The 14,528-nt window shown below is 36.0% G+C and overlaps 2 protein-coding genes across 3 annotated transcripts; both read right to left on the reverse strand.

The window, feature by feature from the left end:
* Positions 1-879: 879 nt before the first annotated feature.
* LOC110807986 (26S proteasome non-ATPase regulatory subunit 13 homolog B) lies at positions 880-7,337 on the reverse strand. 2 transcript variants are annotated; one of them, XM_088216416.1, is made up of 7 exons: positions 7,060-7,337; positions 5,296-5,742; positions 3,082-3,162; positions 2,083-2,279; positions 1,876-1,975; positions 1,714-1,790; positions 880-1,388 (listed from the first exon to the last, which is right to left on the reverse strand). In XM_088216416.1, the coding sequence occupies exons 1-7, from the start codon at positions 7,207-7,209 to the stop codon at positions 1,160-1,162; spliced, it is 1,281 nt and encodes a 426-aa protein (XP_088072542.1). In that variant the 5' UTR covers positions 7,210-7,337; the 3' UTR covers positions 880-1,159. The 2 variants fall into 2 exon arrangements, with proteins under 2 accessions (XP_088072542.1, XP_088072543.1); XM_088216417.1 differs by lacking the exon at positions 1,714-1,790 and having other exon boundaries at positions 7,060-7,335.
* A 3,313-nt stretch (positions 7,338-10,650) lies between these two features.
* Positions 10,651-13,866, reverse strand: LOC110807993 (cystic fibrosis transmembrane conductance regulator). The gene is made up of 3 exons (XM_088216418.1): positions 13,422-13,866; positions 12,748-12,921; positions 10,651-11,043 (listed from the first exon to the last, which is right to left on the reverse strand). The coding sequence occupies exons 1-3, from the start codon at positions 13,485-13,487 to the stop codon at positions 10,834-10,836; spliced, it is 450 nt and encodes a 149-aa protein (XP_088072544.1). The 5' UTR covers positions 13,488-13,866; the 3' UTR covers positions 10,651-10,833.
* Between the last annotated feature and the right edge of the window lie 662 nt (positions 13,867-14,528).

The following is a 14,528-nucleotide window of genomic DNA, read 5'->3' on the forward strand; positions in this document are numbered from 1 at the left end:
GAGATTCATGTATCTCGGTTGATTGTTCGAATCTGATTCCACCAGGTATTCCAGTTGGGCCAATCCAGACAATAATTTGCTTTTCCAGTTTAATATTGCGTGTGTAATCATTCTGGTTAGAATCTACCATCGATTCCGGGTTCATCTGATCCTTGCCTCCAGGATCATGGCTACTATAATTTCTACCATTCTCTGTTGTAAAAGGTGACGTTGCAACGTAAAGGATTGCATGGTTCATTCGAAAATATCTCTTCAACCATAATTTTTCACCGTCCCTGACCAAACAAGTATTTACTATTTAAGAATTTCATTAATATAAAATAACGATTAATGATTTAATTCCAAATCAATGGTCCTTCCTTTAAGTCTAGCACCTTAAAGAAGAAAAAATTATGGCGTTTCCTGCCTGCCAAGTAGATTCAGTGTTGAACTAGTGGAATTAGTCACAAACATTAGCTAAAAGTCTAGCACATAAATCTGGATATCCATGATTTGCCTAGAGGTCTATCTCCTTTCACTACAACTTCAGGGTCTAATTGTGAGATGAGAGTATTATTTCCTTTTAACTATACTCATATAATTCATTTTTGAATCATTACACAGACGTTAAATTTTGAGATTAAACAATAAAATAATTCTCAAGATATAAAATAAATCTATAAAAAAACGCTTTTCTTTGAAGATCTTGTCTTCATCACAACCAACAAAATTTAGACAGACGAAAAACCAAAGCAGTCCAGTCATACTATAGCAAAAGATTTGAACAATCTGTGATTGCTTTTCGGATATGTAGCACTCCAGGCGTCAACAGAAACTATTACATTCACTTTTAAGTAATGCAATGTTGCTAACAAGGTAATGAATATCTGAAATCGGAAAAAGACAAAAGATTATCATCTAATTGTTTCTCAAAAGGGAAGAATACAGAGAGTTCATTGTTACCATTCAAAGAAAGTAAAAATGTCGCCACTGGCCCAAAGTCTCCCTGACCGCTTAACCCAAAATTACACAATAAGCTGCTTCTTATAGAAAAATGTTGGTGATAGAAGTTAACAAGATATGGAAAAGAGCGCGTACACAGTTGCTCCCTATTGCTCACACAGGCTTACACTACGCTCTCTATTTGTCACCATTTCATCATTTTTCTCCAAGGAAATTGTTATAATGGGGTGAAAAAGACGCGAGGAAAGAAAAATAAAGATTCACGATGCAACAAGATCTGGTGTTTCAGCTTCAATTGATAGCAATGCAGTGTGCACTTTGTCCAACCAATTGTCAAGCCGATCCCGTAAGGATTTAATTTGTGGGATCCCCAGAACTCTAGGTTGTACCCAGGATACATGTACTGTTCCATCAACTTGATCAATGATACCCTCAATAAGATGAACCTGCAGTTAGGTTTTGATATCTTAAGATACAATTTCCACAACACAGCACATACAAAAGCAATTAGAACCGATCAGACATGCAAGACCAACACATTGGACAATGCATCTTTTTTATTAAATAAGCCAGCACAATCATTTTGCTGATCATATCAGGGTACTTTCTTAATTCCCTTTTGGTGAGCCAGAAGGTCGTAATTGTCTTAAAGCAGGACTATAGTGTTGTAATTCATGTCTATAGCGATGTAATTCATGTCAACTCCTTGAAACTGATGTTTCTGTTAAATTTCCATTTAGTAACAAGGTTGAACAGCTAATCAGATGATACCAGTTCAAAGTCCAAAGAGAAGTTTGTTTCACGGCACTAACCGCGTGCAATTCTTCAGAAAAAATTTTCCTACAAATCTTACCATCATTCAAATGCATGTTAATCAAGAATATGAGGCAAAAGAATACGAAAATCAAAAATAGCAAGAGGAAAGAAACTTACAGACAAACTCTTCATGAGAAGATGTTCAACATCCTCGATGGAGAGTTTTGTGCGCTCAGCTATGACATTTAAGGGAATTGTTCTATCCTCAGATGGTCGGCTGTAAAGAAATATAAACTCATCCACCTCATTTATCTTATTAATTGAACCAAATTATTCCAAATTGCTCCCACACAAATCACAAGACAGAACCAATGCGATACGCACCTAAATATAATTTCCATCAGGCAGAGAATGTTTATTTTCTCCAAAAGTTTCTTCTCATTCTCAACCAATGCCGGTTGAGCAGTCAATGCAGCATTGTGCACACGACATAATTCTTGATAGCGAACCAAATCACCAGAATTAAATGCCTGAAGAATATAGTAGAGCCACTCAACCTTTGTTCCCAGAAGACTCTTTATCTGAAAAGATATAAAGGATGTCATTGGACAGATCATACCACAGCACTAAACAAAAATGAAAATAATGTCAGCGAGTTCTATATCCTCTAAGATACTTCGGCATGTCAGCCTGGAAAATGAGAAGTTCAGAATTTGTACGACTATTGGAAAAAAACATGTAAAATAAGTTCACCCTTCGTAAGTTGTCTGGATAGTTAACACATGCTCAAACAATAACCATTTATGAGACTTTTGATTTATTTAGGAACCACAGGCTCTTCACAGATATCAGTTCAAGTTCATAATGTCACATTTAAACCGATGTTGGAATCTGGATCATCCAACCCCTGATGTTAATTCTAAGTTCGACATGCTAGACAACATCAAGTAAATCAACCAGTTAGGATTTTCATGCTATTATCATGATCTCTTCAATCATTACTATAGAACTTGCTTTTGCCAATGTTTGCCACAATTAGGATGAACCAAGTTGTTGACCAACTGTCTAAAGCCAACTTGGGTTTTGGTTAGTATTCACTGTTCAACGTACAACCACACCATGTTACAACAAAGGTAAGGACTAGCCACTAAAGTTACTGCAATCATGCTCAACCCAGTTCATGCTGGCACCAACTTTTGCCAGAGCAAACAGAAAACAGTAAGTAAGGAAAACTATATACTTATGACATGAGAAGTACATTCCCAACAGTGAAAAGGTTAAGCAAATATTAAGCAAAAATATACTTAAGTTGACACAGAGTACAACTAAATTAAATATGTATTAAGGAACAAACATAAAATAGAAAGCTGTGGACATGCTTACAATGGGATGAGCTAGCAGTTCCCCGAAGTTGTAGATGTTATCTCCTAACAGTGCAGAAAGTGACAGATCAAACGCCAAATCCTAGAAGAAGATTATCCAAATATCAAAATATAATCATAAGATGGTGACAAAAAAGAAACTTGAGAAAGTAAACTCCTTCATCTGTTCAATTTATAGTTGGTTAAAATGCAGCACAAACAGAAAATGTTACAATCCCATCAACTTTTGCTACAGCAGTTATGAACTTCTCTTCAATCAATATAAAAGACATAGATACATCTTTAGAGTTCAAGTGTGTTACATGTTCTGGAAAAGATAATAGAGCCTGCAACTCCTGTCATTAACCTATCAAACATGAACCATGACTCCCATTCAACATTTGGAATGATGCAAGAGAAATAAATTATCCTTCATCAAATGTGTCCCCACTTACCATTTTCGCATAAAAAGAAATCCATCCTTACCATAATATAAAGATAATTATTTACAGTAATTCTTCTATTTCTATATCTTTATATTACAGAGATTCTTCTTTTTCTATGTATAAAAAAAGAAGCTTTACTAGAAGAAATGTTGAATATAACCTAGAGGAGGATAACCTGTCCTCCAGAGAAAATAGAAAGAGAGGAAAAAACAAAACAACAAAGGAACCAAAGGAATTGCCACCCAATCCCTCAGTAGTGCAGAAAAAGAGAACACCCAGTGCACTTTGATCGAAAGACAAGATAAGCACAGAATCCTACGCCAGATATCATTTACAGGTATAGCAATGAAGACTGAAAATGTTTTCATTTTTCTCCAACCAAAGCACCCAATCACCAGTGAATATAACCCCTCTCCAGGGCATAGGGTGTCCTTTTTATTAGAAACACACAAAGTCGTACAAATGAAAGTCTCCAACTTTAAGGGGCAAACCCAGCTTTACTAAATGAACAGAAAAGCCTAGTCCAAACCTTCCAAGCCTCATCTTAATACAGAAACAACCAACTTTATTGTGATTGGCCAACCTTAAGGTCGAATACCTGAAAAAAGCCCGTCCATAACTGTTCGACTAACTTCTGAAAAATGCATCACAAGTTTATTTGCTTGCACACACATGCACCAGTAAAATATTTGAGATCAATACTTTTCCCCCTCTTAGAAACAGAGTCCAGATATTTTTTTTAAACAAGACTATAAAAGTATGATACAACATGGACGAAACCACAGTTCGGAAGCAGATATCAAAAGAGAATGCCTCACCCTGGATATCATTCTTTGCATGGTAGAAGATTAAAGATTCTTATAATCAACAATATCAGGAAAATGAGAAAGGTGCTAGTTAAGGACTATGACTTATGCAAACAGGTTACTGAAGTCTCCACTCCAAACCACTTCTTGTGGTGCTCCATGTCCCATAAGCTATAGAGTACAATTCATAAGTTCCTAAAATTGAGATGAATTAATTGAAGCTTTGTAGCTACTGAACTATGTAAAGTATTAAGTCAAGTGAAAGCTAGAAGACGTTCTACCTCACTCCTCTCTATGTTGTGGCGGTTCTTTGGATGGAAAGGAATAGGAGGATTTCTAATGGGTCTTGTTAACCTTTAGCTGGATTGGGGATTTTCCCATCATTTCCTCCCTCCTTTCTTAAGGGGCTAATCTCTTCTAAGAGGATCTTCGTGATATTACAACTAAATACATGGGTGGCACCAGTTGATGCCTTGTTAATATACTTCTTTTTTACCATTAAAAAGGATAGGGAACCCACTCCACTCACTTCTCCCTCAACAAGAACCCCAAACAATTAAGTGTTTGTTAGAGAAAGGGCAAGTTTTTTGTATCCCCCAAACTGAGGGCATTGTGATGAGAAGGAAGTTGATTTTTTCTTCTTCATTTGTCCTTCCTTATTTACCTCAAATCTATATTGTGCAAGATTCAATAGAAAGGCATGTTCAGTTTTTTACCATTCTCGCTTTCATCCTCTAATAAAACCAGGCAAAGATACTTCCTCTCTAGAAACCAGACGAAACTTCATGCAATCAGGTGATCTGAGAATAAGATCTCAATAGAATAGAAGGGTTTTAAAAGGGATGAATAAATGTGAGGATTTTCCAACCACACCTGCTTGGTACAGTAGTATAAGTCCCCTCCTCAGGGCTCTCTATTATCAGGATCATGCACTCTAAATTATGAATGCGCATGTGGGCTAATGAAAGAAATGTATGCACATACCAGCTTAAACGAATCTGACAGTGACTCCACAGAAGTGTATGCCAAATAAAGAAGAGCACTTTTGTAGAACTGGGCAAATTCTTGACAGAATTTATGAAATTGAGATGAAACCCAGTAAAAACTTGCATATACTGAAGGATCAATGTCAGTCATGCTATCAAGGGTGCTTTTTCCATCTTCCAAAAGTTTCTTGCACTCTTTTTGGTCACCTTGCTCAAGCTTAAACAAAGCAATTTGCATCTTAATGTAAAGAATTGGTTCCTCAATGCGCTGCTCTCTAGTATCCTGAAGCTTGTGAATCACCCCATCAAGGTAACCAATAGCAGCTTCTTTCTCGGGGTACTGCCGAGAAACAATAACAGCAAAATGTGCAAGCTTCAGGAGATTGATCTTGGTCTCAAAGTCAGTGATGAAATTATGGTATAGCTGTATTAGAGCATCACCAGCCTGAAATTTAACATGAACAGGAAGGAGAAAGGATTCAGTTAAAAATCACTTAAACAACACAAAAAACTTAATGAATCAGTATATTGTACATCATTACGCATGTAGGCCATATTTCAGAATTAATCAACATAGAGATATTTGCAGAACTATAAGCCAATATGATAGGAAATCCAGGAAGCAATACTAAAGATACATGATTGCATTTGCATCCCCAGCCAACTGCACCAAAAAGCTCATCAACAGGTTATCTACAAATGCATCTGGTAAATCTGGTAGAACCTTATATTGCAGTGTTGCACTTGAAATGCCACTGGGACCTCTAAGTTATCCTTCCAAAGCATACAAATTCAAAGTGGTTCCCAGAACATGACTTATCGAATCCCAACTTAGGAATCATAATATTGTTATTAAATATATATATAACATTGCAATCACCAACATTATCCATGTCAATGATATCATAAGAACTAATATAAATCCCAGTAAAAGCATTGCAAAAGTTGCTTCTGACTGTTCCTACAATTCATGATGATAACGACTCTAAAGGTCTGTTTGGAAAAGGACCCAAGATGATAAGTGTTATAAAATCAAAAATCTTAAGAATTTCTGGAGAACAATTTGGCGCTCTGAAGGGAAACAAAGGTGAAATCTTCCTCCTTGTATTCCCTTACCATTCTATTAGTAAAAATTACTAAACGGGATTAAATTGTCAACCTCCTATATTCTTCATCTCTTTCTATCCGTTCACCCTCTCCCAAACCATAATGTAAGGTCCAAGAGTTATTAAGAATCATTACAACCATCTAGTATCTGACTGGAAGATCGAAAGTTAGGATGTAAACGAAGTAGTAGAAACCTCATGGACGCAATGATATTTAATCTTTCTATTATTATTTTATTCTCCTCAAACCTGGAAATTTTCAGGATGCAAACGTAATTTTAACTAAATAGTCCACAAAAAGACCTCCACAACCATAGCTCGAAAACATGACACTTTCTTTAGTTTCCTAATACAATTTTTTAGCTGACTTTTACTTCAAAAAGATTTCACGGATATAAATTTTCTTCTATTTCCAACTCCTCAATCAAAACCCTAATTTACCCCCCACCACCCCACCCCAAAAAAGGAAAACCCTGACCATCTCCTCGCTTTTAAGCACTTGAACATCTTGCCAATATAAACCCACTATACCCAAGATCTAAAAACCCTAACCCCCGGCCAAATAATAAAACACAGAAGCACAGATAAATACCATTCACACGTGGAATAGAGAATTAAGAGAATGAGAGAAAAAGAGAATTGAGAGTGAAATGGACCTGGAAGACGGCAAGAGCAACGAACTGCTCGAGCTTGAGAGTAAGCTGGTGCCAGAGCTTCTTCTGGTACAGATCTGCCATAGAATTGTACCATTCGGCGAGCTCCGGGTGTGCGTTCCGCAGAGTCTCGAGGTATTGCAGAGCGGCCATGCTGATTTTCACTCGATAGAAACAAACAGTTGGCCTCAGTAGAGTTTGGTTTCCTTTTATACCTGTAGAAAATCTGAAACACCTCTTTCTCGCCTCTCTTTATTTTTCTTGAGCTCAAAGAAAAGAATTGGAAATTAGAAAATTCTGAAAATACGCATTGTGGATCAAATCGGGTCGGGGCAAATTCGGCCTTAACACAACAATTTGTTATTTGTTATTTTCGGGTCGGGGCCTGGGGATAGGTGAGTTCTTATTTGAATATTTTAATATTATCAAATGTTCAATTTTAGTTATAATTACTATCGTTAGAACAAATTTATTATTAACATTAAATATAATTTAAGTAATTTAAAAACTACTTAAACATATTTAATTTTTACAAATAAAAATATGTAACTTGAAGACATTAAGTTTATATAAAGACAACATCTTATTGATTTTTTAAATCAAAATTCAGATTTATTAGATTATTTTTTCATAATATTATGATAAATTTTAAAAATTTTTAGTTTCAAATGTTAAATTTTTTAAAATGTTCCCCATTTTGTATTAATCAATTAAAATTTTTAAATATGAAAAATATTTTTTATTATTTAAAATATTGTAATTCAGCCTCATTTTCTACTTTAAAAGAAATTGATAACTCATTAAATTCAAATAACTAGAAAATTAAATTATTAAATAAAAAAGAAAGAATTAAACTATCATTTCACTAAATTTATTAAAGTCAAACAAGTAAGCATTAATTTTAGTCTGGCCCCTTTATTTCATTGATGCTTTCTTATTTAATTCATATGTTTTAGAAAGAATCTTAACAGCCACAAACCCTTAAACTAACCCCACCAAGGAAGAAAAGAAAAGCAAAACACCCAACCACAACTCTATATTATGTCCAGCAATCACTGCATGAGTGAGAGGTGAAATGCAATGATACCCTCGTGACTTCCAGGCAAAGCAAAGTTTTATCCTTCGCTCATTAACTCACTCTTTATATCACCCACTCTCCTGATCCAACTCCACTTTCCCTTGTGATAGAGAACAAAAGAGCAACCCAAATGCTGCACTTGAAGCTTTCCTTCTCCACATGCCTTGTGCTTTACCTGCTCATCTTTGCCTCTGCAATCATCCTTCAGCTTCCTCCTGCTGCTGCTGCTAAAGAGATTCATGGTGCAGGGCAGAAGCAGTTGCTGCAGAGGAGACCAAGGATGAATCATGGAAGCTCTCGTGGTCCTCGGAAACAACTTGTCAATCCAACCATTGATAATCCATATCAAGTTCCCCAGAAGTTTCCTGTCTGAGTTCATAGCAGTATCTAATAACATTTCTACTTGTATGCATTTATGTATGTACACCGCAGAGGAAACCGTGGATGAATGATGGAGCATCCATATTCAAGTTCCCAGAAGTTTCCTGTATGAGTTCATGGCAGTGGGTCTGACAACATTTCGTTTTGTGTGTATACGTGAATGTATGTATCAACTTAATAATTCTCTGAAGAATTTGTGTTCATATGATCAGTCTATGTCAAACTTTTAACTACTACTTCCTTTATGTCTGATAACATTATATCATATCAAGTTCCCAAGATACAATAACTTTCTTTTTATCTGAAAACTTCTTGTCAATAAAACAACAGAGCATCCGGTTCCATATCAACTTCCCAAGAAGTTTCCTTTATCAGTTTATAGCAGCGTGTCCGATAACATTTCTATGTGTGTATGTATATATGTATCAACTGATATTTCTCAGCAGAATTTCAGTTCAGATTATCAATCTATGTTCGAATACCAAGTACTACTTTCTTTTTGTCCAAATCATAAAAAGATATGAATGTGTTGCTTCCTGTTATAGAAACTACTGTAAGTGTCATAGTTTCTCTAACACTATTTCTGTGATGCTTCTTGTTGCTGGTAGTGCAATCTATTTTTTTTAAATAAAAAATGCGAATAGTATATTAACAAGGTATTAGTGCAATCCATATAATGAAATGGCTTGAGCTGAACTCACGGTTTTTGTGTCTTTCAGAGATAATAGGGAGGAAAGAAAGTGGCATGTAAAAGTTATGAGGAATTTTAAATATTGAAAAATTAATGATTATGAGACTTTTGTAAATACACCCTTTTCCGCAGCAGCTAACGGGAGTAATGACCAACCAATCTAAAGACTCAATGCAAGAGGGTTTTTCTCACTCAGGTTTTTCTATAAATATTTGATTAAGAACGACACCAGGGTGACCAATTTTCCTCTTCAGTAAATCTGAAAGGTATAATACTCCACCTAGAATAGTTTTTTTTTTATGCGGAAAGCAAGTCGGGGGCGCATCCTTACTATTGATAAGCTGACGAGGAAGGAAAGATTTTGGTAAATGGTTGGTTGTTTTCTATACAAGGAGACAGTCTTGTAATCACATCATTCTTTGGTATCCACTTGCATATAAGATATGGACCATGAACTACAGGCTACTTGGAAACAGTTGGTTGATGATTGGATCGGTTAGGGAAGAAACTTGGGCCTGAAGGGGCATTAGCAGAGGGAAAAATAGTCCCCTTTGGATAGTGTGGAAAGAGAGAAACTAGAGAACTTTTGAAGGAGTGGAAGATGATTTTGATAGGGTTAAAGGTAAATGGTTTCAGACTCTTGATTTTTCTATTACATGTCATTTTTTTATATAGTGGAAGATTTTAGGGACCTTATTGATTTTAAAAGTGATATGTAAATACTCTTCGTATATTAGTTGCTACCCCTTGGTGCCCATACAAAATAAACCATACCATACTTTTATTGAAAAAAAAGGGTGGCTTGACCCGAACTCAAAGAATCATCTAGTGAGCAAAAGCATGCTCACTTACAACACCTACAATCCCCAATTCTTGTTGTGTGCGCTCAAAAGTGTGTTAAAAGAAAATGAGAGGTGGAGGTTAAGAAACTACTACGAAAGAAAACAGTAAATGGAGAAAAGCAAACAAGAAGGCCAATAATAATATATCAACATATAATAAGCATGCTCAGCATGACGAGCAGTATTTGCCATACATGGCAACCTGTATTGCACAAATAATAATCATAAGTATATTCTCAAATTTCTATACAGGCCTGAGCGAAGATTCAAAAAAGAACTCCTAAAATCTTTTTTAACTCTACTTATTTTCTGCAAAAATGTTGGTAAAATAACCTAAACCCTAGATTATCATACTTCGAGGATTGATTAAAAATACTGGCAACCTGCATTCACCCCTCAAAAAATCTAGACCTGAAAAACCATCATCCTATATCAACGCAAGAAATTGTTCATGATAAATCTGTGTAAAGATGTAAAGGCGAAAAGCTTCCAGTGTCTAACTAACCTCAGAATCATCCATTTTCATCAAGACCAAGATTTTAGACCATAGTATAATAATCACTGGACCAATGAAAAATCCAAAGAAAGTGGAACACTAGGAATAAAATAAAAGTTTCATTTGATTTATTAACCATACATACATAGAGGGTCTGGGTGACTTTTTTTCTATGATTCTTACAGAACACAAAGAAAGAGAAATGTGAGAGAAACTGATTTGAAAAAGAACAAATTGACACTGTATGGAGATTATAAGTTAAATTCCAGACAAGAACCAAAAACAGAATCTAGATTCCAGATGCATTACATTCTTCCAGTAGATTTACTAAATTATGTTCAGGAGCGCTGAGTGATGGTAGAATTCCACGATTAGTTTGGCTTGGTCGTGATTTCATGCCCGCAGCTTCAGATTCAAGGGTAACTCCTTCCTTCATGACTGGCAAATCTACTCTCCTTCTTGCATTGGCTGATACCCGCTCCTTCCATATTCTTCCATCCTTATTATGAAAATCAAAAGAATTATAGACGGGGGAATTAAAAATTGGGGTCCTTGTAAAAATAAAAGCACCTTATATTTCCAATCTGCACGTATTGTTTCTATACAAAATTGGCCCATAAAATGCAAATTGTACAGAATACACTCTATTGATTCTCAATCACCATCTATCCTTCTTTTTCCAATTTCCTCCTTTCCTACTAAAGGTTGTGCAGTATATCAACATACAGATTCAGAAATGATAATATACACCTCTAGAAATAACTTGTATTGAATTACTGCAGCCTCTGAACCACTTGTCTAGTACTGAAGATCAATGCTATACACTTGGGTCTAGCTGGATTCTTTACAGAACAGACTCAAAAAACCAAAATAACCATCCTAACCATAACTCTTAACTCTTGCCTAGTTGATGATGGAACTGACTCCATCCTATTCAGGAAGAAAGATAACAGAGTATAAAGAAATATTGGGAATTATTTGGTACAGCCAGCTGTGTTTGAGTTTCTAATATCATCTACTATTAGGATTGGTTGACATTGCATAACAAGGGCTCCTTTGTTTGGAAAAGAAGAAAATAAAAAGCCCACCACTTCTAATAGATCAGATATATCTAAGAGCAATTCAAAGGACAAAAGAACATAAAGAAGAACAATATTCTAATCGCTAAATTCTAAACAACAATGAATTCTGACGCAGAACCAGTAAAGTTCTAAGATGTGTCAAGTTTGAGACGGTACCAGAAAAGTTCTAAGATGTGTCAAGTTCTGGAAAAGGAGTCCTAATTCCTGAATCTTTCCGTCAGGAGCAGATTTGCAGATTTTATGACATTACCACCTCCATCAACAAATTCCATCACCCACAAGGAAGCACAAACCTACAAGCTCCTTTTGGCTCTGGAAATACCTCCCAGTCCCTCTCCCCTCCAAACCCACCCAAAAGGGGAACAAAAGAAAATTATTCTCATAAAGCAGCTGTTTGCTCTAGCATAATCACCAACAAAGAAGAGTAAATTGACTCTGATCTCTAACTGAAAAGTGATTCTGTTACCATCTATCCTATGTGGTCACAAGTCTAAAAGAACTTCCTCCATTAACCATTCTCACAAAATGCCTGAACCACAAGTAACATAAGAGAAATCTTTTGAGAGACCAACCATACAGAACAATTAGATAATCGTCACCCATGGATATATAAGTTTCATCTCTTCCGTCCCATTTCCAATTCCGATGTCAAACAACATGGCAATCATATTTTATCCGATCATCAGTAAGATTGAAAAATAAAAGAAAAATGTACTGTACTTGTGAGGGTAAGTGCACCGAACACCATAAAGTGAGTCTGGGAGATGAAATACAAAAGTAAATGGTATTTTATTGATGTAAAATGCTTTATTCCTATATTAGATGTTATGAAAAACTTCTAATTTCAACGCAGTCGTTTTTACTTCAGGATAAGAAATTTAACTAGTATCTGGATTTTGGTCGCTCTCATCTAACAAATATATTCTCAGCTCGCTATTTAGCCCATCATTGATGTATAGAGTCTATATTTCTTGGGAATATCCACCAAGTCCAACCAGCAAATGGAGTGTGTTATCTCAAATCAAACATGAAAACCTCCACACTTCATCACTATCATATCATATCAAACAAAAACAAACTAAAAAGCATTAGCACATTATTGTCGAAAAGAAAAATCATACATTTAGAATTGAAGGTTCAGGAAGCGGGCACTGAATTGGTCTGTCATTGTCCATAGGCTCAATAGGATGTTCCACGGGCTTAAACTCCACAGCTACTTCAATCCCATGAGCAGCAACAGTCACCGGAGTAGCAGCAGTAACCTCAGAATTGGGCGGCAACACTTCCCTCTCATCCTGCTCCACATGGATCAACTCAATGATGACACATGAATAGAAGGAGAAACTAACTCCTCAAAACACACAGGAATTAGAAGTATCTAAGAAAGAAATTGTATGCAACTAGTGATTGCACGCACCAAAACAACACAAACGCTTATAATGGACTTAACCAAATTGAATCATGAGCTATTTCCAGACGGCTAATGGAACTTAACATTCAATAGAACCTGAAAGGTTTCAACTGAAGAATCTCGGGAACAAAGGCCAAACTTATGAACCAATAGAATAAAAAGAGGCAAACTTCATCATAATCAGGCAATTAACAAATCACATCAAGCCAATTCCAGTACAACCAAGAGGAACAATCGTTAGGGCCCACAAGGATCATACCCATCTGGAGGCAAATCAAACCCAAAACAGGAACAACAAAAATAATCCAGATTTCCATAAGCCAGATCCTAAAATTGGATCTTTTTTATTAGGAAGGAGAGTGAGAAAGGTAAAAAAATTCTTACAATGGCACTTTGGGTACGTCGATGCCCGCTTCTGCCAACAGAGAATCTAGAGAAAATACCAACCATGTTTGTCGTCGTTTTCACTTCAAAACTAGTATACACCAAAAGGGTCCCTTTAATATTGGCTTGTTTTGACTCTATCCACCACTTTCCTTTCTCCCTAGACTGTTTAGAGAAAGAAACTTAACTACCCTTCTCAGAACAGAAATGGGTCCTTTACTCCTCCATCTTTGTGCTTTCCTCTCTTTTGTCTTATACACCAATTTCTCTCTCTCTCTCTCTCTCTCTCTCTCTCTCTCTCTCTCTCTCTCTCTCTCTCTCTCTCTCTCCCTGCAACAATCTTCTCTCCACACAAGTCCACAGAGAGAGAAAGAGAGAGGAAGTAGTGGAGGAGAAAGGGTTGGAATTGCTTAGCTTGCTTGGCGTAATAGATTTTGTCTGGAAGGATTCTCTCTGTCTTTTTCTTGGGGTAAGAAAACCATGGAGTAAGATAAAATAAAGATCGAGAGGAAAAAAGAAGAGAGAGAGAGAGAGAGAGAGAGAGAGAGAGTTAGATGCTTGAAGAGGACTGGAAGCTATGAAGAAGGAGAAAAGCATGGTTTTTACTTCTTACCCTCAGAAATTTTATTAAAAAAATTAAGAAAACAAAAGGACAATTGAGGGAATCCATGAAAAATACAGAATTAAAGCAGTTCCAAGAAAAGAAGACAAACCAATAACGTTAACGAGATCCGCAAGCAACTTTCTTGCTGCGGGAAGAAAAGAAAACGGTAAAAAAAAAAACACTGTGACCAAGGTAAGGAAGGCAAGCACCAGTCAATGGATGGGGATTTCTTTTGCAAGTATTTTTATTTCTAAAAAGTTTGAAGTTTTAAAATGAAGAGATGAGTCAATTACTTAAAAAGACTATTAACTAACTACCAATAATAGTCAATAGGTTTATTTAAAAAATAAGTTGTCGGTGGGTGAAACTAATAAAGAAATGGGAGGATATAGTTTCCATCCTTCATCTGCCAAAGGATATAATATTATATAAGTACAGGAGAATCCAAAAGTAAATTAGAATGGGATAGTCCTTATTTGTTAGGAAGGGGGGAAAAAAGCCAT

This window comes from Carica papaya, chromosome 3 (assembly GCF_054855325.1).
Source record: "Carica papaya isolate Zhongbai chromosome 3, ASM5485532v1, whole genome shotgun sequence".
In the NCBI taxonomy this organism is placed as follows: Eukaryota; Viridiplantae; Streptophyta; class Magnoliopsida; order Brassicales; family Caricaceae; genus Carica; species Carica papaya.

Coding starts and splice junctions, on each gene's coding strand:
- LOC110807986 (XM_088216416.1), bottom strand. CDS start 7,209: ATGGCCGCTCTGCAATACCTCGAGACTCTGCGGAACGCACACCCGGAG. Junction 1,976..2,082: donor CTGATGGAAATTATATTTAG/GTGCGTATCGCA, acceptor ATTTCTTTACAG/CCGACCATCTGAGGATAGAA. Junction 1,791..1,875: donor TTCTCATGAAGAGTTTGTCT/GTAAGTTTCTTT, acceptor AATGATGGTAAG/ATTTGTAGGAAAATTTTTTC.
- LOC110807993 (XM_088216418.1), bottom strand. CDS start 13,487: ATGGTTGGTATTTTCTCTAGATTCTCTGTTGGCAGAAGCGGGCATCGA. Junction 12,922..13,421: donor GACGTACCCAAAGTGCCATT/GTAAGAATTTTT, acceptor CATGTGGAGCAG/GATGAGAGGGAAGTGTTGCC. Junction 11,044..12,747: donor CTGAACCTTCAATTCTAAAT/GTATGATTTTTC, acceptor TTTCATAATAAG/GATGGAAGAATATGGAAGGA.